Genomic DNA, 26715 nt, shown 5'->3' with positions numbered 1-26715 from the left:
TTAAAGATGGCCCTGTTAGCTTAGTTTCTGCTTGAAAAAAAATATATCATAAAAGCCCTTTCTCATATTAACTACATGTTTGTTTCTTAGTGCCCCTTCAATTTAATTCATGGTTTTGTAAATATTTCATAATATTTAATTTCAACAACTTTTTTCTTATTATAAAAACATTAGTCCAAAAACACAGGCGAGCTTTGTATTCTGATTGCATAAGAGACAAGAGGCAACTTCTAATACACACCTCAGTAGTTCAGAACAGGGGATTTACTATACCATCAAGAAATGTGGCAATTGTTTAAAATACCAGAAATGCTTGCACTAGAGCTCTACATTTTGGTTTGTTTGTTTTAAGAACAATCAAGTTGTGCTTATTACACACAAGCTTCTAAATTACCATGATGGTATTTTTATCATTAAAATCCAAAGAAAATAGTATTGCTCACAATTGCTCACAATAACTGTGAAAAAATTCAGTCATCTTAGTGTAAATCCAGGCATCTTTACCATTATTTCATGCATAGACCCCCTTCATTATATTAATTTAGATTTTCAGACTATAATAAAATTTTGAGCAAGGCTTTCTTTATTTAATGTATCCGTTGGTCTAAGTCTCTCAATTTTATTTTTTGTATACAACTTGAATGTATCTACTGTAAGAAGTTATGTGTGAATTGTTGTCACTATATAAATACACAGGTTTATAAAAAACAAAAACAATGTTTACTGTGTGAATGAGCACGTAAGACTTTATTATGCACTTGTACATCTATGACATTTTACACATCATTTGTCTCCACAAAAGCCCTGTAAATCACAAACTTTGGTCACAGTCTATATGCTTTCCAAGGCTGAGTGTCCATAAGAATGAAAATGTTTCCCTACTTGGAGTCCATAGAGATGACTTTGCTAGAGACCAAAATAAGGGGGCAGAGAGGCTTTTAAGTTGGAACACCATTCACACATCTCATAATTCTAAAAAAATAGATAATCAAGCAGCCACAGATAATATGACCCACAAAGCAGCTGTCCTTGAAAGAAAGTGCAGAGTTATAAGCATACTATAAGACCAATCATTTATGTCATAATATATTCATGTAAACCATCATAGCATAATTATGCTATTTTGTCTCATGTGCTTACCATCCTCCAGTAAGGAAACATGCATTTTTGAAATCACACAACCTTTCAAATGCTTTCTGAACACATTGACACCTGGATAAATGGGAAAAAAAAGCAAAAAACCCCAAAACGTAACAGTAGCTACTTTTTAACCATGTCTCTATTATGTTTGTGCTATTGGTATCTGTAGAAACCAACTTAGTTAAATTACAAAGGAACATAATACATTGTGCTTGCACAAAGAGAAAAATGGAATACCCTGTACCTAAAGAGGCTAACTTCTTTGCAGCTGGTCTGATGCATAAAACTGTTCTATGCCCAGCAGCAATGAAGTTAAGATGGATATGGTATGTTAGGCAGTACATTAGTGGGCATGGTCATCTACCAAATGAACAATAAGTTTCATGTACCATACAACTGTTATTCATATAATAATGTGTTTTGTTTTATTTTTATAGATGATATTTTCTCAACAGGTCTGATTGCCATGAATATTTTCTCTCTGGGAACCTGTCTGGTATTTTTATCTTCATGAAATCTTGGATACATTTTTCAAGCTCTTCTTCAATAGAAAGCTTCTCTTTCACCACTTTTTTTTTGCTTGTGTTGGACTCCCGTGAACCAGAGGTCAGAGTTCTTAAAAGGTCACTTTTCCGTCGAATTTCAGACTGTTGGACAATCTGCACTGGTCCCTTCTTGGCTGGTCGGTCCAGAGTCTGTATATTGGGTTGGCGTGTTACTGGACCACAGATGACCGTTTCTTGTGGAGAACTGGCTTCAGATTGGCTGTCGCAGCTAGAAGTGGAGAGTTCATTGCAAGAAGTACCACTTTCCCCTTCTTTATCCCCTTTTGTATTTTTACAGCAGCAGTCACAATGTGTAGATGGCCATCTCGATGGTCCCCCTGAAATAAACAAAAGTACACTGTAAATATATGTATATGAACCATATTTATATTACCAAGTTATTACTTAGCATGTATACTGTTATTAAAGTAGTATTCATGTTCCCAGCTGCAGAACAGAAGAGAATAATTGCATAACACTGATTAAGATGTAATATTCAGTAGGAACACATTTTTAATATATTGAATTTAACATGTTTGCATTTTACTTTATTTTATTTTTAATCTACAGGTATAAACTACAGGATATAGATATAGAATATCTTTGCCATTAAAGGCCAAGGCCAATGTGACCTAACTATGAAAAGAAAAAAAATCCTCATTGAGCATAAAATACAGTACTGAATATAGTGATGTAAGTTAGCATTTACAAAACGAATTATTTCTTTGTCTTGTGTAGCATTTACAAAACCCTGGTTTTATCTCATTTTGTTCCATTAAATGTTTTTCATCTGCAGACCTTAGTCTGCCATTGTTATGAGCATACCTAGGAACTCTCTGGCTATAAAGACTCTGGGTGAAGCAACACCCTACCTCCCCTCCTACCACTTTTCAATTTTTCTGCACGGGCATTCCAAAAAGGAAGCGCTCCGGGTAGATAAATGGATATTCCCAGGTATGGTTATCAGTCAAGATATTTTGGGTGACTGGAAATCCATTCCTCCATAGACTTTTACTGGTTAGTATCTCCTGTAAGATTGAGACACTGTATTGTTTCCCATAGGCAGTATAACAAGGACAACAGAGCTAAAAAAACATACAAATGCTAATATGCAGCGGTCTGAAAACACTTTATTATATTATTAAAGAATATAACAGCACAAGATTTTAGAAAATATATTTTTTTTATCTGATACCAGTAATAAAAGTATACTTGAAATGTATTTTTCTGATTATATAATATAAAGAGGATAAACACCTAAAGGGGTATTTCCAACTGAAACACTTAAGTTAAAGGAGCCAAAAAGACTATTCTGCTGCATGCAACTCATTAACCACAGCAATGCAAGGTTATGGCATGATTTCTTCCTAACATCTTTAATGGTGCAAACTTGGAATCACATTTCCTATTCACATAGTCAGCTGATAAATAATGAATCAAGCTGTTTGAGCAAGAGTGGGCCACCATAGTGTTATCACTATAATAATAAATAATGCTAGTTACTATATACACTGTAGCATGCACATGTAGCACTATAAAATACACTATTGCAACCTTTGACATGTCACAAAGACAGAAAATATGTAAATATGTCACTTTTTCATTCCTTACCCATGTTTACATGGGCTCACTGCTGTTTAAGCACAACATAGGGTTAGAGATGCATGAGCCAACATACAGCTCTTTGTATGTAGGATCTTTTTAGATCTCTTCAGTACAGGATAAGAACACCCAACTGAATCTGTATGCTTATGATAAGCCAAGTGTGACAAAATCCCACCACTAAGACTAAGCATCCTTTAGAAAGACCCAAGATATGTCACTATGGGTAAGGAATCAAAAAGTGCCCATGTGGACAAGAGTTTATTTTACTGTCCTTACTTTGTTATTCATATAGTTGGCACCCAGGCTGTATTATTTAGAGTAAAAGTGTAAGTTTTTTTTTAAGGATCTTTATGGCAGCCAAATATAGATGAGAATCCAGTTGCTTATACAAAATCCATGTAATTATTTGATTGTTAAATATAACCTCTATCTATTTTATAACAAAGAATAAAGTGAAACCATTGGTGTTTACAGATGACACAATATAATGAAATATAATTTTATATTCTGTGGTTCATTTGTTTTTGTCAGGCGGAGACTGAACAAGATCTGGAGCAAAGTCCTAACTATTTGGACAGAAACATTCCATCAGTTTCCATGGTGAGGTGCCCAGTATGTGTCAAGTGTTACCATAATGGATAGTAATGGAAACATATATTGCATCTCACAATATGGTGCTAAGTGTCACTCTGTGTCAGCCAAAACAAAAACAAAATGCTGAACAATGAACCGTTATGTACAGTTTGACAGCTTACAACTGCATTCTATACTAAAAATGTTAATTCCAGTAGACTTAATTGTGCTGGGTTTTATTTCCTCATTACTATCATATGACCTTGGTGAGAAAAGCAACAATAAACGTAGAATAGCCAGACCTATCTTTTCAGTTAAAGGGTTATGGGAAATGCATTGTTTTGTGTTGCTGGACTTGGAGGAGTTATTCTGTAAGCATCCCAAGCTAGGATCTTAATGGCTTCACAACCATAGGATGTACTATTACACATGGACAGCTAGATGACCAAGGACATAATAGTTTGCCCTATAGGATGTTTCCTGCTGGCACACAGGAGATCAGGCTATCATTAGAAAGCTTGAGGTCTCCCGTATCAGCAGGAGCTGGCTTCCTGCTGAGTGTTCTGCTGTAATGGTGCTCAGCGTGAGCGTCTGTTACGTTGGAATAACAGAGAATGCTAAACTTCAGTGCTGACACTACTGAAAACAATGTTAAAAGTAAAAGGGTTCCAAGATGGTCTATCCAGACTCCCTGAGACCTCTGATGAGCTCCCCTGCAGATGATTACAGGAACTGTGATCAACAATGTAGGTAATGATCACTCGGTGGTAAACAGCAGTGAGGATTGGAGTGAAATGAGGGAGAGTATTTCTCTCTTCAAAAAATATTGAGGAAAAAAAAACATTGAAAAAAGAGAATCATGCTTGGACATAGATCTAGTCACGAAGAGGTTAATGTTTTTGCTTATTTGCTTGCTTTTATACTACACACTGCTAATGAGAGGTTATACTGCTGTAATGAGCAATTTGGTGAACTTGTTCCATTTTTGGCCAAAGGTCCATATTAGAGGCTTAAAAAGAAATCTTATTCAACAAAACAAACTAACCAGGGAAAACAATCGGGGTACAAAAATGTAAAAAATATAATTAAGGCAGAAGACTAACAAATGTATCCCTCAAAACTAGGCCTGGTCTTCTGGTAAATATCCTGTGGATTGATGACCAATCGATGCAATAGAAACATTTAAGTACTTAAACTCGTCTCCTGTACTTTTAAATCCATTTATTTGAAAGAAGGAGCAATGTAAGAAGAAAGTCCTACTTTACTGAGAGGGTAATAGAGAAACGGAACAGTCTCCCAGCAGAAGTGGTGGAGGCTAATACAGTGAGGGAATTTAGACAGGCACGGGATAGACATAAAGCTATCTTCACACAAAGGACCCAACCAAGCACTTATAGGGGTTTAAACCCCTTACATCAGGAAAAAGTGGTTTGGGACAAATGGTTCTTATCCGCAGTCAAATTGTCTTTCTAATAGTCCCCATACTACTGCTCCAGCAACAGGTTGGGTCCTGCCATGTGCATGGGACTATTCAATGTATTATTTTTTTTCACTAAAATAACAATGTTAAACAAAACAAAAACAAAAAAAAAACCAGAACATCCACAAAACTAAGTTCTTTGCCAATTGCAATCATTCCAAACTTATTGAGTTCTTTGTTTTAATAACATGTTTTTTAGAAAAAAAACACCCATTTGAAAAAAGGTAGTATTTCTATTTGTTAAATACTATATCACATTAGGATACATTTGGGAGCCTAGAAGTCTGCAAGTATTCAAGCCAGGGACAGGAAACGATCCAGTGTTAACCATGTTCTAAATAAAGTAAGAAAGAAATCAATATTAGCTAAATTGAAAGTTATTTAATTATTGCCTAAGGAAAGTTCAGTAAGTGAAACCTGGTAAAACTGGATGTGTGAATTTTAAGCACACATATGTCATTTATTGATTAGCTTCTTTATTTTATTTAGTTTACATTTCACTTGAAAAAAGCCAACACCATCGCCATTGTCATAGCCACATCAATTACATCAGCATCAATAACAAAAATAAGTAAATTGTTACTATAAGAAATACCACAAAAAACTCAATGCTTTTTAAATACTTGAATACTATGGCATGTTACATTTATATATGTATTACTGTAATGCAGATATTTTACTTTATATATTGAGCACTTGAAGTGCAGGGTGGGCCAGTGCTCCATTCTATATTTTGGAGGTTGCTGGTAGACTGCAAGTGAGGATTCTGATTCCAGAGTTCCAGCACCGTGTTTTATCTCACCTGCAATAGCTAATTACCGTATTTGCTAAATTAAAAGATGACCCTGATTATAAGACGACCCCCCCAAAATGTGAATATTAATTTAGGGGAAAAAGAAGAAGCCTGAATATAAGACTATCCTATAAGAAAAACGTTTTACTAGTAAATATTAATTCATATGTAAGCTATTTTCTCATATTTACTTAAAATTATGAGTGAGAAAAATCATTTTTTTTATTTTATTTCCTTTTATTTGCCAACCTGCCCCCAGTTATGCACATCTGCCCCTCAGATATCCCTTATACGCCACTCTGCCTCCCTGATATGCCTCTTGATCCCCTATATGCCACTCTGCCTCCCTGATATTCCTTTTAACCCCCTATATGCCACTCTGCCTCCAGAAAGCCCTTATACCCCCCATATGCCACTCTTACCCTCCCCCAACTTACCAGTGCTTCCCTAGACTTGTCTCCTGTGCTTCAGATTCCTTGGTCTAGTGGGGCAGGCGGTGGAGGTCTGCACGATGCGCGCAGACAACCTCCACTGCCGCGACTTCCGCCAGGGCTTCTATTAATGAGCACCAGAAGGTCATGTGATGCCGGCACTCCGTCATAGAAGCCTCAGAGGATGTGCTGGCAGTAGCGGAGGATGTCTGCACGCATCGCTCCAGAGAGGAGGATCCAGGTCCCCTGCAGCGCTACGCTACAGGGGATCTAGACCTTAGTCTTGTAGTCAGACCAGAAAAAGCTGATAATTTGGTTGGGACATGGAGAAGTCATCCAACTCGGTCAATTCTTGCTCTATTGAGCATTAACTAAGCAATATGAAATGTATTGCTTAGTTAATGCTCAATAGAGCAAGGATTTTGTTTTTTTCATACACTGCAATTTTCTTAATTCTGCAGCAACAATGGTGACAGGGTTATGGGCGACCAAGGCTCATTGAGGCACATGGGAGGAGAAGGCTGGCCTATATGGTCAAATCAAACAGACCAGCTAATGTAGCTTAAATTCATTAAACAGTTAATGCTGGTTCTGATGGAAAGGGGTCAGAACACACAGTGCATTGCAGATTGTTGCGTATGGGGCTACAGGCTGTACACTCACTACTTGACACTCTGCTACAATGTAATTTCTTCAGTGTAGTGACATGAAAAGATATAATAAAATATTTACAAAAATGTGAGGGGTGTACGCACTTTTGTGAGATACTGTATATATAGTGACACTGTAAGCCCCAGGGAGATGTTGTATGCATATTTTGTGCACAGATGATATACAAATTTTGTATATAGGTCTCTGGGGTGAAGCATTTGGAGAGCAGGGTAGGCCAAGGCTCCAACTCCAATATTGTAGCAGAATGGATGCTGAAGCCGGGTTTCAGGATCCAATCCACTGATGAATTCTATATCAGGCACAAACCCCCTTGAGCCTGACAATCAGTGACAGGCCATGAAGAAGATCTTCGAGCCAAATGTAGCACTACCTGTCTGGGCCCATTTTTACTGCTTGAGGGAGGTTTCCAGAGCCTGGCTTAGCTGGATCTGCAGGGAAGTTATGTGATTAGTTAGACGAGTCAGTCTTGGCCAGCAAAGCAAGAGCTAGGCTTTTCTTTTATGCTTTTGTTTTGGGGTGTTTGATTTGTTCACTAGTTTGAGCCTTGGTGCCCTTGTTTAAGGATTGTGCTTAAGATCCTTCCCTCAGCTAACAAGGTTTTCACAATATTGATATATATATATCCTAAAATTGGCATCCTTGGTAAATATGAGCAAATAATGTTGTGAAAAACTGTATTCATTGTTTAAACCTTTGATGTTTTCTTAAAAAAATACACTGAATATCAACCAATTACAAACACAACACAAGTTTATTCTAGAAAATTGAGACATATATGTGTGGCACAATTATTGGCACTCTTTTTCTCAATGATTTGTGCTACCTCCCTTTGCCAAGATAACAGCTCTGAATCTTCTCCTATGATGCTTGATGAGGTTAAAGAATACATGCCAAAGGATAAGAGACCATTCCTCCATACAGAATCTCTCCAGCTCATTCAAATTTTGAGGATTCTCTTCTTCAATTTACTCCACAGATTTTCTAAAGCGTTCAAATCAGGGGACTGGGATGGTCTTAATTTTGTGGTCAGTAAACCGTTTTTGTGTTGATTTTGATTTATGTTTTGGATCATTGTCCTGCTGGGAAATCCAACCATGACCTATTCAAATAGCTTCCTCTCTGTGTGTACCAAAAAGCTTTATTTTGATTTCATCTGACTCTATTTTATTTGAAGTTCTAGTAGTGTCTCACAAACTAAAGAAGGTTGAGCTTGTTTTTGGACAAGAGTAGAGGCTTTTTTCTTAAACCCTTTCAAACAACTTGTGATGATGTATGTGATGTCAGATTGTAGTTTTGGAGACTTTCTAACCCAAGACCCAACTAACTTTTGCAATTCCACCCTTTTTTCGAGTGCGTTGAGACAATATAGACACACATCCTTTTCCAGGCTGATTCATAACATTTCCAGTTTACTGGAACTTCTTAATTATTGCCTGTTGGTGGAAATGGGCATTTTCGATGCTTTTGCTATATTCTTACACCTACTTTCCATTTTGTGAAGTTCAACAACCGTTTGCCACACAAGGGCATCTAGATTCATATATGAATTTATAGTTCCTGGTATGTGTCACTATCAAACAACACCTCAATATGTGTTCAGCTACATCTCCTGAGTACACTGATACCACCCATAGGTTTGCATAGGTTTTTTTGGCTGGTAAAAGGTCACATTTAGGAGGTGCACAATTTTTTTTTTACAAAAATTTTATATCTGGTTGGTTTGCGCCTATGCCTTATTTGGGACATCTTTGAAACCTGTCAATTCAATTTACCCCAGCAACCATTTATTTTTGAAAACTAGACAACCCATGGTATTTAATATGCTGTTATTATAACGCTTTCCATGACAGGAGTTTTAGGAAGATACAGTGCCAATTTTAGGACTTGCTGATAAAATTGCTGATAAAATTATATATATATATAATTGATATATAATTGAATATATATATTCTTTTTTTTAAAGAAAATTGGACATTCTGCTGATCGTCTCCTAAGTACCTTTTTTACCACCAGGCACCATGATAATTGAAAGGCATATAGCCATCTATTATGGTGAATATGAGTTTTTTTGGTGTTGCTGGATTCTTTATGTTGCAGCAATCGTTGATTGCTTTCTATGCTTGTTTAACCCCATGGTATCCCAGGCACGTCAATTGCCGTTAAGGGGATGTTTTTCGTGATGTCGTCAAAGGATGGGCCTTGGAGTACCACCTCTTTGTGTGTGAAACATGTGTCATAAAATTTTAATTTGAACAAATCTCTATAAGATATATTATTTCAATAGTCAAACCAAAATTAAACAAGGTTGATTTTATAAACTAACTAAAACCACTCGGGTCAAGATCTACATATTTTGAAATGTTCATTTCATATATGCAATTTTTTTTAAAGAAATGTGTTATTAAACTGGATTTTAGCAACACTTTCAGAGTTATAATTACTTCCACAACAAAAAGTTTTATTTTTCTATATCATTTTCATTAATCATAGGTGATTTAAGATATTCAGAAATTTCAGAAATCAAGTATGCCATATACTTCCCTCTGAGAAGGGCCACCAGCATCAGATCAGTAAAAAATATGTTACATAGAACATTAGACATATTAACTGTCAACACACAACTCAAACTGCAAATGGCATTAGAAAGAAAAAAAAGTGTAAACATTTTTGTTACTTTTGACACATCGTAAAGGTGTGACAGCCTACCAAGAAAAAGCTTTATGATTAAGTCTCCAGGTGGAAGGAAATTTCTCTTAAGTAACTTCAACCATTTTAAGAGCCCAAGCAGCGTGAAATACTGAACTCCCTCTGCATCATCATCATTATAAAGGAAACATCATGCCTGCATGATGAATCCATTAGGGAGAATTCTATAGTCTAGAAGCACAGAAAAACAATAAAAAAAGAAAGTGTAAATTGCCTTTAACTTTTACATTTGTTGAACACAAAAAAGATTGCAAGTTTTTATCAAGCCATCATACAGAAAAAAAAGAAAAGTTTAAGTTTTGCAAGACACCTTGTGTAGCAAGCGCTTTAAAAAAATACTGATTGAAACATTAAATAACAAATATAATGAATGCATTAGGGTGTCCTGCAAGAGGAAACCATTTTTCTTGTTGAGCTCTTAAAAAGTGATATAAATTTAAATCTCCAGCAGTGAAATGCATGCTGGGCTTTACCCTATATGAGGCAAAAAATGTGATCTGACAGTTTTGGATTATTACATCCCATTACTGTTATCAGGTGTTAGAGGTTAAAATTGTTGCTAGGAAAATCTGAAGATGAATGATGGACTACTCAAGAGTTGCTACAAAAGTAATCTTTTTTTATGGAAAATGTGGTAGTATAACAAGGATAGTGTAACAATAACCAAAAAAGGTTATTACATCCCTACCATTGTTTTTTGGGGGTTTTTTTTGCACCAATCATAATCACAAGTTGAGTGGCCACGGGTCTTTTTATCTCACTAATAAAATAACAATAATAATAATCTGCTTAAATGTAAAAATATCCATATAAAAACTCATTTTGGTTATAAAGTAACCAAATGAGCTAAATCTCTACTACAGTATACTCTCCTCTAGAACAAACACACGTCTCTTTCAAGTAGACTTATATAACACCAAATCTTTATTATACCTAAATTTAACTACCTTCCTGATTTCCATATGAATCTGTGATTACATTGGACTTATTGTGAGTGTGTAGCATCATAGGAGGAAGCTGCACCACTCTGGATTTAATACTCACAGCTTAAACTATTAAACTATTATTTAATTGGCCTATAGCATTTGCTTACCTATTTCCTTACCTACATTAGCATTTTTTCGTACATATGGTATTCCCATAGGTAATAAATACTGAGAAACAATCAGAACTTTCCTATATCAAGATAAATTGTCAGTATTTATTTACTAGCACGTAACGTTTGGTTATCATGTTAAAACTAAAGCTCTGGTTTATTGCACTACTCAGTATCTGTTGTCTTGCTAATAGTAACGCGGGGATATTTCACTTGAATTCACCACAACTAAAATCGGGAGTATGTTTCTCTTAAGCTTAATGGAGGAAAATGTTCACAATTTATAGAGAAGTCAAACCTGAAACATATTTCATTGGAATCATTTTATGTTAAAGTCATCATTGATAACTTAACTGATAACCAGCTCAATGTATTACTGAATAAATATGTGTGCCCTTGGACATGGACAATTACATCATATTATAGATCATACTTAAAAAAATTACAATGTACACAAGTTGTCATAAGAATATTTCTGTGATTTCCAAATGGCATTTCTCATTCTAATAGAGGCAGAATATGCGAACCATCACACTTGAAATGAGACCCTAAGCGTTTGCTTTCCATTTGTATTCATCTCCTTCCTCCCATCACCCATGGATATTATCATTAGAATAACCGTATTACTGTGTCTGAAAGCTGTGCTCCACTGACTTCATTAGCCACTGCTCGTAGAGCCGGCACCAGGAGTATTAGTTAACAAAACTTCAATTATTTAAAAGGGGTTTTTTCTGATTATTATGCTAAATGTGCATTTTTTTTTGTAATTGTGAGATTCTTTACCATTTTTTCATCATTTAATATCTACTTCCCCTTTCCTTTTGGCAACAATACAAAAGTCATTTAATAACAAAGATCGACTCAATTCATAGCAAATTGCTCTTTTGTGGTTTAAATGAAAGTAGCTGTCACAAGAGTAAAAATAATAGGATAACACCTTTTGATATTACAGATAATTCACTGGTTGCATCTTTAAGGTAAACTTGGTCTTTATAATCTTATTTGTTGTTTCTCAGAGGGAAAACTGGCTTTATATTTTGCAAGCTAAAAAACATAAACCAGGTTATTTATTATAATCTAGTAACAGGGGCAGATATAAGGATATGAGGAAAGCATCCACGCGTTCAGGATGAGCTTTTACTTTTCATATGCAGTAAACTCACTAATGGCTTTTGCAAAGCCTTAAGTGTGTGATATAATAAGTAACCATATATTCTACTATCACTGAGGACAGAGCAAAATCATCAAACTGGATTTAATGAGACCAAATCTGCCTTAACAAAAAGTAAAGGGTCAAAGTGTACTGTTCAGGTAAAGCTAATCTTATTCAAAACTATATTTTTACAACAGTTACACGTCATAGGTATATTTTTACCAACAAAAAACAAATACATAATGTCAACCTGAAATAGTTTCAGGATCATTTTGGCACAGACTCTCTCTCATGGCTAATAAAACTATATTGCCATATTTAATATAATAGACATATAAATAAAATCTTACTTACTTATGTAGTTAAAATGTTATTATATACTTTAAAGCTTGAACTACTTTGTTCAGTTGGTTGTTCCATTAAATAAAATAAGGAAGATTATCCAAATATCCATCAACTTGTGCATATATTTATGTGCTAGGCATTAGAGTGGGTGTGTGTATGTATTTGTAAGTGTATGGTGTTAGAGCGGCTGTGTGTGTATGTATGCATGCATGTGTAATTATATGTTATAAGACTGTGTGAATGTATCTGTAAGGTGTAAGGTATGTAAGTATATGTAAGTATATATGGTTATGTGTATAGTGTGAGAATGGGTGTGTGTATATTTATGTACGTGTAAGGTGTTAGAGTGAGCTCCTGATCATCAACATCCCCCCCTCCCATAATAATTCCTGTCCCTCACCACAATCATTCCCCAACCACCAAAATTTCCATCCCCTACCATCATCACCCCATATTGCATCACAACCACCCCTCTTTATCTTCATGCCCCCAACCATAACTTCTCACCATCTCCATACCATCATCTACGGTGCAGCACTGACTGGCAGACGGCAGAGGAAAACCACATTTCAAACTGCCACACTCGAAGGCGAGGAAGTGAGAGCAGAAATATGTTTGTAACCTTTTGTGCGCACATAAAGTTTCTTTATGTGCTGGTTGCAAAACGTGTGTGCACACACATGCACAGCTTAGAGGGAATAATGAAGACAGGCCTTTGTGCATCTCTTTCTTTAAAGGGTCATCCTCTGCTACCAGGCAGTACCAGTTACATTTATGAGCAGATATTATCCCGCATATTTATTAATTCACATGCTTCTTGCTTTGCAACAAAAAATACAGAACCAATTTAATGTTTCTATATTGCCACTTAGATCCTTACATTTCATTAGGTCTCTTACAGAATCTGAATGCTATATAGTTTAGCTTACTTGATACCTACCTGATACCTACAGCAGGTCGGTTAAATTAATATGACGTTGATTTAAAAAGCATATCTGATGAATTTGCTCAGTAAATGCAGAATACTGATAACTCATGCATGAGCACAAAAGATATCTAATAGATATTATCACATTAACATTTTAAATTTGTGTAGTTTATTAGGCATTAAATACTACTACAATTAAATTAAAATGACCGATAACATTATTCAAGTGTAACAGAATCAGATAGTTAAACTAAGTGGTAGCTAAACTGAAATACAGACTTTTGTACTTATATACGCTGTATCAGCTTCTATCTGCTTAAGCTCTAGGACAATTAGCAAAGATATTTGTAATCGTTAGATCTAAAAAAAAATAAAAAAATAACAGTTATCATGTATTCATTGTATATAGGAGAGAATTCTATTATCATTAATTCACAATGAACAAGATGTTAGCCTTGCAGCATCTACTTACAGTGCATAGAACATGCCCTGAACGGAACTGTTAATATTAGCCTGTAATCCTATATTATAACATATTTCTAAAATAACATATCTATAAAGAAACCCAACTCTTTTATTGCAAAATTTCTAAATTATAAAACATCTACGAAACATTATAATAAATCTGCATCCCATTGTAAAGGCATCTACCCTGAGATTCTTAAGGATCATCTGTATATCAACAAGCCCAAAACATCTGTTTATACTGAATTTCCACCTATACATATGGTCACAATACTAGGTGGATATAAGGTGTGGGTAAGAGATTTCCTCTGAAGCCACAGAGTTGAGCAACAGGACAACAGGGGGCCTGATCATCCTAGAGATCTGCTGAAGGTTTTGCTGCCACTTCCCTGGGCCTGCAACCATATGCTTACATGTTATATGAGTGAAAGCAGGTAGTGGCTATGCATTGTAGGCTGCTGGTATCTACAAGTTTAGTTAAGTGAATAAACCTCTATGTTTGGACATGGGCGTAGAAACCCCTAAGAATCTGGGGGGACAGCATTTTCCCCCATCAGATCCCCACTTTCTCCTCATCTCTCACATTATCTACCCCCTCTCCCCCTTCTCACACTATCTACCCCCTCCCCCCCACACTTTCTTACCATCTACCCTCTCCCTACCCCCCTTCTCACTAGCTACCCTCTCCCTATCGCCCCCTTCTCACTAGCTACCCTCTCCCTACCCCCCTTCTCACTAGCTACCCTCTCCCTACCACCCTTCTCACTAGCTACCCTCTCCCTACCCCCCCTTCTCACTAGCTACCCTCTCCCTACCCCCCTTCTCACTAGCTACCCTCTCCCTACCCCCCCTTCTCACTAGCTACCCTCTCCCTACCCCCCCTTCTCACTGTCTACCCCAGGGGTGTCCAGTGTTTCACTGTGAGAAAATATGGCCTTTAATAAAATATGCAGATTAAAATAAAGTAAATGACACAAAACCTTTACTTTTCCTCTCACTGATTTCTGGGCCTAGAAAGTTTTGTGACTACAAATTCAGGACTCAGGATAATTAAAAATGAAATAGTTCTATTTATTCTAGGGATGCACCAAAATGAAATTTCTGGACCAAAACATTCACGGTTTACTAAGCCAAAACCGAAAATGACCCCCCACCTTTAAAAATAATAACACCACAATTGGACAAAAAAATAGCAATATGACTTGGCATGATAGGAGTGTGATTGCTAACAGCAATCACACTCCTATCATACCCAGGCACCCAGTACATGCTGTTACAGGGTGGCTGTAAGTGATGTGCAGACCCCATATTGCTGGCAGCAGCAATACACAAGGGGGGCGGCTAGCTAGGTTTCAGCATGTACTGGCTGACTTGGCATGATAGGAGTGTGATTGCAAACAGCAATCACAGTCCCATCATGCCTAGGTTCCAGCACTTACACATCCAACCAGTAAATGCTGGAACCTAGGCATGATGGGACTGTGATTGCTGTTACCATGCATGATGGGACTGTGATTGCTGTACCATGCTGGTACAGGGTGGCTGTAAGTGATGTGCAGACCCCATACTGCTGGCAGCATCAATAGACAAGGGGGGCAGCTAGCTAGGTTTCAGCATGTACTGGCTGACTTGGCATAATAGGAGTGTGATTGCTAACAGCAATCACAGTCCCATCATGCCTAGGTTCCAGCACTTACACATCCATGCTATCACACACACACTCATTCATTCATATACTCATTCATTCAGATTAATTCCCTCAATCACGCATACTCATTCAAACACCCTCCCCACCCCCTTACCTGCTCTGCAGCTCCTCGATGCCGCTCACAGACTTCAGCAGGGGGCGCGGCCTCCCTCTGCGTTCTCTGGTACTGCACAGAGGAAGCAGGATGTGATCTCACGTGAACTCTGCTGGGTTCCGCTTCCTCTCTGCAGTACAGAAGACCCTCCCACAGGTAAGTAGCAGGGCTCTTGTTGTAGCAGGGCTCGAGGTGCAGACAGCGTAAGATCGGTTGCCCTGGCTGCCGATCTTACGCGGGCCACACCTCGAGGTCTCGCCGGCCGCATTTGTGACGTTTCTATTGGGGGGGTTTCCTACAGCCCTGGGGGGGATTTCTTCATTATCGGTTCCCCCCGCATGAGTTACTGGGGGGGATCTGTCCCCCCCGTCCCCCCCCTGGTTCCTACGCCCATGTGTTTGGATGCTGGAGACCCCAGCAACTGTGTTTTCTGACAGGGGCTCAGCAAGGATTTCTTATGGAACAATTAGTCCAATGAAACGGCATTCTTTCTTGTAAATCAGCTCAAAGCAAAATGTTTCCCACTTTATGGTTTTGAGCTTTAATAAAATATTAAGAAACCAAGAAAAAATCATTAGAAAATAGAAAATCATGTTTACACAAATTTCACCATCTGTCCTGTCTTATTTTCAAATGTAAAACATGGATTATTTGCAGATACAGCACACAAGGAAGCTAGAGCTGCATCTGTAAAACTTATTTTCATACAAGACACATCTGCTTTCTCTAGAATTCAGATGGCTTTTATTAAACTCAAGGAGAAAGCTGCATCACTTCTAAACCAGGTATTTGTTAACAAGACAGATAACGCAATAAAAGGAGTTCTGCGAGTGGGAGGGACATGTAATTGTTATAATATTTCTTTGAAGAATGCTGTGTTTTTTTCTTGCTGTAAATCCACCTTTAAATAAATCCACCTGCTAGCAAGACCAAAAGTAGTTGTATAATATAACTATGGTAGTAGTTATATTATATCTGGATTACTGCACAATTTTCATAGCATGGATAACATTGTTGATAAATGCCCAGTAAAAAGATCATCTGATTGGGAATCAGGTCTCCAAATTACTAGGAAAATGGTTTCTGTAACGTTTTATTTCCAGACAGGTCTTCACCTCAGCCCCTTTGAGCCTAAGCTTTATGGGACCATTGGGTCTTGGAAGTCCATAATGGAAAACAAACTCAAAAGAGCTCAGGAGAAATCTAAGTTAGCACACTGAGAAATAGGAAGCCCGGGACACCAGGTCAGGGAATTACAAATGAACCTTAAACCAGGAACAACACAACAGCAACAACATTTTATTCTGTAATGGGACATTTGTGTGACAAAAAGTAGTTCTAAGGAAAAACTACACAATTACACTATATACAATGGCACATTCTGATTATAGATATAATTAAACAGCTATTGGAATTTGGGGCACCAGTTGGCATGTATATTTGTGCATGCATCTAACAAATGAAACTGAACAAAACATTTTCTTCATAAGAAAATTGATTATTTCTTTTGTTGGAAACTGCTTAAGCCGATCACATATTTTCAAATTATGCGTAAATAATGTAACCAGCTTATGGAACCATACATTTTTCAGAAGTTAAAAAATGAACTGTTTGGCCAGCAGGTGAGTAATTTCACTGCACGCAGGCTTGGATCATTTGATAGCCTGTCACATTGTATAGAAGCAATTAGCTTCCAGTGTACCGGAAAGCACTTTCACAGATTAACAGAGTTTAATGCTGCACTATAGTGATTTTTAAAGTCTTTTCTTCTGCAGTCAAACAATAAAATGAAATGATTCATCATTCACAGTTAATTCATTATGTTAAAAAAATCCAATTTTCTTCTACAGCAAATATCAACATTTTCTTATTATACCACATGGTGGAAACTTACACACCATACAAAAGGGCTATTAGGGCAAAATAAATAAATTATCCTACACAGTCAAAAACAATGTCAGTGGGTCATGAAGACAGCAGCAGTTTCTTTTATTCTTACCTTTATTAGATTTAAAAACAAATTACCGTATTTGCTCGATTATAAGACGAGGTTTTTTCAGAGCAAATGCTCTGAAAAATACCCCTCGTCTTATAATCGGGGTCGTCTTCTAATCAGACCTCAAATAGAGGTCTGATTAGGAGACTAAGATCCAGATCCCCCGCACCGCTGCAGGGGACCTGGATCCTCCTGTCGTCGCCCACCCCCTCCCCACCCCTCCCCACACACTTACCGGTGCTTCCGGAGGTGAAGTTGGCAGCGGGGGTTTGTATGCGTCCGTCGCAAATACCTTCCCCGACTGTCAGAGATCAGAGTTCCAGAGTTCCTGATCTCTGACAGCCGGGGAAGGTATTTGCGACGGACGCATACAAACCCCCGCTGCCAACTCCACCTCCTTCCGGCTGCCGCGGAATGAGACGTCAACCCGCTGCCCCGGCAATACAGCAGGAAATTGGAAGCACCGGTAAGTAAGTAAGTGTGTGTGTGTGTGTGTGTGTGTGTGGCATTTCTGGAATGCCTTACACCCCTATATGCCACTCTGGCACTTAGGGGGTTAAAAGGCATATTATGGGGCAGAGTGGCATATAGGGAGGTATAAGGCATTTCAGGAGGCAGAGTGGCGTTAAGGGGGCATTTAATAGTGCACTCTGCCTCCTGAAATGCCTTATACCTCCCTATATGCCACTCTGCCCCATAATATGCCTTTTAACCCCCTAAATGCCAGAGTGGCATATAGGGGTATAAGGCATTTCTGGAGGCAGAGTGCTCTATATAATGCCTTTTAACTCCCTTAATGCCACTCTGCCTCCTGGAATGCCTTATACCTCCCTATATGCCACTCTGCCCCATAATATGCATTTTAACCCCCTAAATGCCAGAATGGGATATAGGGGTATAAGGCATTTCTGGAGGCAGAGTGGCACATAGGGGGTCAAAAGGCATACCATGGGGCACAGTGGCATATAGAGGGTTAAAAGGCATATCATGGGCCACAGTGCCATATTGGTGTGGCAAGCCTGGGGGCAGATGTGCGTAACTGGGGGACAGGTTGGAAAATACAAGAAATAAAAACAAAAAAAAAAATATTTTTCTCAATCATAGCTTTTATTAAAAAAAATAGTTTACATGAATTAACATTTACTGGTAAAACTTTTTTCCTTTAGGGTCGTCTTATATTCAGGCTTTTTCTTTTTTTCCTAAGTTAATATTCAGATTTTGGGGGGTCGTCTTATAATCAGGGTCGTCTTATAATCGAGCAAATACGGTATTTCGCTTTCTTTTAAATGTTTTTTTTTAAAATTGAGAATTCTAAGCCCATTTAACCTTATTGCCATAAGAGTAAAGTTAATTATTGTTGGTATTGTTTCTTTAAACTTTGTAAACAGAAAATACCTGGTCAATGTGAAATAAAATGTCAAAGCAATAGAAAAAGGATATGATATAATGTGGGATGAAAACAGGGCAAGATTGGCAATGATGGGGTAGCCCTGGCACTTTACGTCTGATGAAGTAAGTGGGGCTGCCGCACACTACGCTTTTATGCTTACACAGCGTGAGGCTGGGCATATCCAGCCACTGGTCGCACACTCCAGGAACAACACATATGTTGAGTTTCCCATAGATGTCCAATGCTGAACAGAACCACTAGCAATATCCGATGCTGAACAGAACCACTATCTCTGCTCTACACCACTGTGTCTGTTTTGAAGTAGATGCCCTCACTAACAGTTCACATCTGCAAAGCATTCATCTGTATTACAGGCTTGCTATCCGTACATTTAATAATCTTTGTGCATGTAATCTGTACAATACAATAACACTCACATATACAATTTGGATCACAATCACATAGAAGGGGCTAGGCAGTTTCTTCTGAAGTTGTTTCAGACATTGTAACTGCCATATAATAACCCTAATCTCCTTTAGGAGCCCAGGCATCTATATTGTTGCCCCTTTGTCTTGTGCTACTATCTGGTTCTTTACTATTGGCTTGATCTTTGGATTTCATTGCCCTTAATGCTTGTGGCTTCTGCTTACCACTCGCTTTGCGTCCTTGGGTAGAGAAGTTACAGGCGTTATCTTTGCCAGGGATGGATGCTGAGGGTGATAAGGTAGTGGGACTACTTCCCTATGTACTGTTTTACTTGAAGATTTTGGGCCATTGCCTTAAGCCCTTTTTATGAGTTTTACTTGCAATTTCACATATGGCCACTGGGTTTCTAGCACAGTAACAACAATAGGCAGAAATAACACCCTGACCTCTATGGTATTAGGCCACTAAGCTAGACTTGCCCCTGGGCTGAACATTGCCAGTTTCTGCTTGCTTTTATCTTCTGTTTTTTGTTTCTAACAGAATAGGATTCTAAATTTGTAACCAACAAATTACAGCCCACTAGAAAAATTATTTCCTGGAATGCACGTGTACATAATGGAAGTATAGATCAGGTGCCAAGAGGCTCACATCCGCATCCCATTATCAAAAAAACATTATGTATATTCCAAATCAATGCTAAAATTCAATTGTGATAGTCTAGTCTGTTTATAGCTTGAAATGGGAATCTCAATGGCTTTTACCATCTGCTTGAAAACAAATGATCTTAAACTTTGGTGTCTATATTTTCATTTCATGTGGGATTCACGATTAGTTTTATTCAGTTTCCTGATGCTATTTATTATTCATGTACAAGGTTCATGTTCATTACAAAATATTCTACAGGCTATTTGAAATGGAAGGTCTGGAACGGACCTTTGACACTATACATATCTGGTCTATTTTATGCTTAACTTTTAGATCTAATATAAATATAAAATAATAGCTAAATGCAGAACGTTTTTTATAAATATATATACCATATGGACAAAGGTATTGGGACACTTGACCATAACACCCACAGGAACTTTTTTGACATTTCATTCAAAATACATAGACATTAATATGTAGTTGGTCCCCCCTTTGCAGTCATAACAGCTTCTACTCTTCTGGGAAGGCTTTCCATAATATCTTGGAGTGTTTCTATGGGAATATTTGCTCAATCATCCAGTAGAGCATTTATGAGGTCAGCCGCTGATGTTGGACGAGAAGACCTGGCTCGCAATTTCCATTCCAGCTCATCCCATAGGTGTTTAATGGAGTGGAGGTCAGGGCTCTGTGAGGGCCAGTCAACATCCCAGAATACCAGTATTATACACTATTCCTAAGGTATACAAAAATGCTTAAACTCCACCTGGACGACCAATAGTTTCTGAAAATGGGTGCTTGTTGGTACCTCTAGGCTTGTGGCTTGACCCTTTTTCTTCAACCATCTGTGCAAATGTTAGAGTAGACTCCTCATTACATAACACTGAAGAATGAAGATAAATGCATTGGAGCTGCCATCAAAAGAGCTGCAGTGAGGCAGTGAGATCAGTATATGAGGGTGCCCTGATGGAATATGTATTATAACTTCTTAGCACTTGAGTACAAGATAGAAATAAGATATTATGTGCAATGACCGGGCACCTCTGTGGTGGCAAGTATGGCCCCAGCATACATAAATTGTTTCATGTATGACTAAGACACTTACCTCCTTTTGATGGTGATAATATTATTCTATAATTATTTAAATACACAAGTTTTCATCCTGCGAGTACAACGCAGTTATTGAGAGTTATGCTTAATAACTCTGAGAGTTAACAGGAGAGAACTTGCAGTTAAAATAGATTACAGAACATTTTTTCCCATGTGGATACCCAGAAGCTTTGGTACTACAAGTATATGAAAAAGCTAATTGGAATGTATTGTCAGCCAACAAATCTCTCCCACAATGCTGTAAAAGATCACCATTATTCTGTTATAGAAGAACTAAAAACTTACTTACTGAGCCCATCAGTGTTGAAAACTGGGTGTTACCACTGTACAAATTATGTGGCATGTCGCCATTTGCAGCCTGCAAAATCCTTCACAAACCCACATATGGGTAAAATATTTTTTATCACATAAGCTGTGTGATGTATAAAATAATGTGCCCATGTAGTCTATCCTACATGGGTAAGACTAAGCTCGCATTGCATTCTGGGAATATGGTCTGCCATTCATATGGCTATCCGGGATTCCCGATCAGATAAACTGGTAGCTAAGCATTTCTTAAAAGTGGGTCAGCAGATGTCAACACTTAAATTTGTGGCCATCGATTATATATCCGCACTTAGGACAAGAGAGGAATGCAGTAGTTTATTGCTACAGCGAGAGATAAACTGGACTAAAACGATAGACATCAGGCTGAGAGGCCTGAATTAACACATTTCCTTTAAATGTTTTTTTTCCCCCTCTTTCTTTTTATAAAATAATAAAGATTTGCTTACAGTATATTACTCAGTGGTAGGATAAGTTCATGCAAATGCTTATTATTTAATGTTGTATGTTTTTTTGTTCCTTTTTTTTTAGTTATGGTCAGTGTAAAGCTATTATCTGAAATGTATAAATCCATTTCTTTGACTATATGATATTTTGTTTTACATATCGCGAGCCACTTTGTCGATTTAATATTTATTAATACCTGTAGTATTCATGATTTAGTTTAGTCTATTGTGGATGGATTCCACTTGCTTTAGGGTTAATGGATGGTGGAGGTGTTGAAACGTGAGTGTGTATTTACATGGATATGCGTCACTCCTGTCATCCCTCATTAAGTAGCGCTATGAATGTAGTGTACAGTTAAAGGCCATGTTGTTGGCCTTGTTATTCACATCGACCATAGCGGGAGTTGTCAGACGTACACACTAATGGTTTTACTTCACCCAACTTGATTATGTACCCCTACGGCAATGGTGGATTATAATAATTCAGAAGTTAGTAGTGCTTGTCACTCAGTTTTAAGTATATAGATTATATGTTGTTGGTAAAAAATCATACCCACACGATCATGCAGAGGAAGTGGCTTTACTATTCACATGTTAGTGAAGGTAATGGGAAATTTTTAATATGCTAGTGGTATTTTTTGTTTGTTTCTTTATAAAATTAGATGTTTATTGTCCATGTGGTATGGAATGCAAACATCGTTTGTATTATGATTTGATTAAAAGAGTTAAAGTAAGTGTTGCTAGTGTCCGGTGAACTGTTACATATATATAAGATATGTACAGTTCACCGGACACTAGCAACACTTAGTATTGGCATTTCAAATATATATAAAGAGCAAAATATAAAAACTGTATAATGAACACTGCGCTGCCAGCATTGAAGACAAACATTGTTGATTCTACTACAGTTATAGAGAGGTGTTGCATTGAGAAACTTGAAATCATATGATGGAATGGAATAGCAAAACACAACTGAAGTGAATTAATCTTGAAGGCTACAATGTTGTCTGGAGTCAGACAGGCATTAATTATTTAACGCTAAGCTTCTTTTAAGTGGTGGATGTTTAGATGGCGTTACAGAAAAAAAATGAGCTCCTAATTTATAAGGGGGGAAATAATCAATACAAATGGAGAGCTAGATTAAACAGGTTCATAACATGAGCAAAGCAAGAGGAAAACATTAAAGATCTGGAACAGAATAGTTTACACTATTACACAGAATAGCATAACTGTGTAGCATTATTCAGTTTGATTACTAGATGTTGTGTACACTTGTGTATAGATTATTTACCCAAGATAAACACATTATAATTTATTTTCCAACGAATAGGAGAGAGACTGACTACCAGGCATTCGCACACCTGAGAAGTCACGTTCAGTTGGTGAATCAATGTCAGGTGAAATGTCTCCCAGTCATTGCTGTCTATGTGGTTTATATTTTATTGGGTATTCAGTGCACTCAGGTCAAGCATAGAAATTAAATGAGAATAAGGACAAAAATAGATTTGTTGTAGCTTATTTCTCCCTTTTATTACTGTACCTTGTCGCTGCTCCCTTGTCTCTCACTAGGTGGACACCATAGCCAACATTTGACTGGTTTTATTCCTTGAATTGCAGCCCATAGATAATGTTACATTATGTCCACTTGCAGTATGTAACTCTATTCTTATTCATTACAATTGACGGTAGACACATTTGTACTGACTTGGCTGTTAGCCTAGACTAAAAGCTACTTTAATTTTTCATAGGAAATAAAATAAGTTTTTCCCAATATCAATTTCACTTTACTAATTATAAGTTCATCTATAACCAGCTTTGGCACTGGATCAATGGAATTATGGCATTATTATACATTCCAGCTTTCAGGAAGTTCCCAGCAAGATCTTGTTAGTTGGTGGTGTGAGAACACTATACTAGTTATCCTTGAATACTAGGAGAGACACTTATACATCCACATCCTAAAAATGTTCTCCCAATTCTGAAAGTGAGGAATTAATTAGTTCAGTATATTTACTATAATATATACCGTATTTGCTTGATTATAAGGCGACCCCCCAAAATCTAAATATTAATTTAGGAAAAAAACAAAAAGCCTGAATATAAGACTACCCTATAGGAAAAAAAAAGTTTTACTAGTAAATATTAATTCATGTAAACAATTTTTTCATATTTAATAAAAGCTATGATTGAGAAAAATATATATTTTTTTATTTCCTTTTATTTGCCAACCTGCCCCCCCCAGTTTTGCACATCTGCCCCCAAGGTTGCCACTCTGCCCCCAGAAATGCCTTAATCACCCTTTATTTGCCACTCTGCCCCATGATGTGCCTTTTAACCCTCTATATGCCACTCTGCCTCCAGAAATGTCTTATGCCCTCCTATATGCCACTCTGCCCCATGATATGCCTTTTAACCCCCTATATGCCAGAGTGGCATATAGGGGGTTAAAAGGCATTTCTGGAGGTATATAGATAGATAGATAGATAGATAGATAGATAGATAGATAGATAGATAGATATATATAACTGCTAATAGCAATCAAACTCCTATCAAGCCAAGGCAGCCAGTATATGCTGGAACATGGGGATGATAGGAGTTTGAGTACAGCCTCCCTATGCCATGCTACCCCCCCTTACACATCCATGCTATCACACACACACTCATTCGCAAACATTTAAATACTCATTCATTCCATTAATCACACATACACACACACACACTCCAACCCCCCACCCCCTTACCTGAACTGCAGATCTCCCACTCGCAGACTTCTGCAGGGGCCCGGCTGTGCGAGCAACTTCTCTGGCCCCGCCCCCATAGGAAGGAGGGGGAGGCAGAATTACGTGACACTCTGCTAGCTTCCTGCTGCTAATAGAAGAGACGCTGCTCGGGACCAAAGCACCGGTAAGCAGCCTGGCCCCAGCAGACATTTTTTTGAGGTCTAATTAGAAGACGACCTCGATTATAAGACGAGGGGTATTTTTCAGAGCATTTGCTCTGAAAAAAACCTCGTCTTATAATCGAGCAAATACGGTATATATATATATATATATAGTAAATACTACATTTACAATATTTTACTATATGTGAGTACACCATCACTAACATGTTTTGTTAATTAATTTATTTAAAAGCCTTCAAATATTGTATTCACCTAATCCTTATAATTCAGGAATACCTTATTTAAACACACACAAATCCATTTTTACATCTTTGTTAAATCAATGAAATACCTTTTGCAATACTTTCAAAGAAGCATAGTTAAACTATTTAAAGGACATTGTGCTAAATACTTTCCAAAATCCAAATTGTAGCTGAGTGTTTTGACCAAATGGAAGTACTCTGGAGTGGCAACATCTTGCTACAAGGCATTTCAAATTAATGTACACAATTCTCAATCCTGTGTATGTTTTAACCTACGGGAAATTGGTAAATATGTATTATTTAGAAAAGTGCAAGGGTACACATAGTGTGCACCACTCCCAAGCATCATTTTGATGCAGGCAATAAGGCTGGCCAAATGGCAGCTTGGTAGAAGGCTAATCTGGGAAGAAAGGTAAGTGTGTGGGAGAGATCCTGAAAAAATATTTTGCCTACTCTCAGAAGGATGGTAAAGCTTTACATGTGAAGTTTTGGTGGAAGAAGGGGAATGCTCTGGTATAAGAAGGTTAAACTGAGAAAGAAAAAGTCAGCAGAGACAACTAGGAAAGATTGAAGAATAACATACTTTATGTGGATTCCAGGATTAGGGTTAGAATAGACTATAGGACAAGGCCAGGGAAATCATTTACATGTACAGGAGGCTCCAAAATGCACCAGTGATGGTAGGCTTACCCCAATAATATAGAAGCATTTTAGTCATATGTCCTATTTACATGTTTTACATACAAAAAACGTACTTCAATCAGATAGTCGTAAGGGTCCTGACCTCTTTGTTGTGATAAGCTGATAACTATTAGTATAAACTATACAAAAGGGAATTTGTGTCATAACATGAGCCAGATGACATGGAAAAAAGGTAATCTGCTGTTTCTTGTGACTAAAATGATTTATTGTTTTTCTTGAACAAAACGTCTTCAAAAACCCCAGGGTATTACGCACTAGTAGTAGAGATGAATGAACCATAACTGATTTATGGATTAATAGAAAATATAAATGGATGCTTTATCAAGCAAAAGCAAGTTAAAATCTTGTTTACCAAACAGTAGTAGTTAATGTTTTAAATATGGAAATGTCTCTCTATATATAAGAACATGTTCTTCCTGTCTTCTTTCCAACCAATTATGAAACGCATGACCCTTTGCTTCCAGGGTTTTCTTTTAACCTATTCAGAGATTCTACTTATCTTTCTAGCAATACTTCTGAATGGATCCAAGTATGCTATGTTTTCAATATAAAAGAGGTTTTAAATATACACTACATAACCAATGATCACCATACCTAGATGAGCTTGTTGGACCCATCATTGCAAAACCATGGGCATTAATATATTGTTAGACCCCCCCCCCCAAACAGCAATAACAGCATCCACATTTTGGGAATTTGTGCCCATTTAGCCAAAAGAGCATTTGTGAAGTCAGGTAACTGATGTTAAATGAGAAAGCCTGACTTGCAATTATTATTAATATTACCTTTTATTTATTA

General features: G+C 37.4%; 1 protein-coding gene across 2 annotated transcripts in view; it reads right to left on the bottom strand.

Moving 5' to 3' along the window:
- Window positions 1-719: 719 nt before the first annotated feature.
- The window catches only part of KCTD16 (potassium channel tetramerization domain containing 16), a 130301-nt gene continuing 104305 nt past the window's right edge, over window positions 720-26715 (bottom strand). For both annotated transcript variants that reach the window (XM_053462557.1, XM_053462558.1), the window contains one exon: window positions 720-2023. In XM_053462557.1, the coding sequence (XP_053318532.1) occupies window positions 1572-2023 (452 nt within the window). In that variant the 3' untranslated portion in view covers window positions 720-1571. The remainder of the gene's footprint in view (window positions 2024-26715) is intronic.

Source organism: Spea bombifrons, chromosome 4 (assembly GCF_027358695.1).
Source record: "Spea bombifrons isolate aSpeBom1 chromosome 4, aSpeBom1.2.pri, whole genome shotgun sequence".
NCBI lineage: Eukaryota > Metazoa > Chordata > Amphibia > Anura > Pelobatidae > Spea > Spea bombifrons.
The sequence above is the reverse complement of the archived record's forward strand: the minus strand, read 5'-3'. Positions and strand labels throughout refer to the sequence as shown.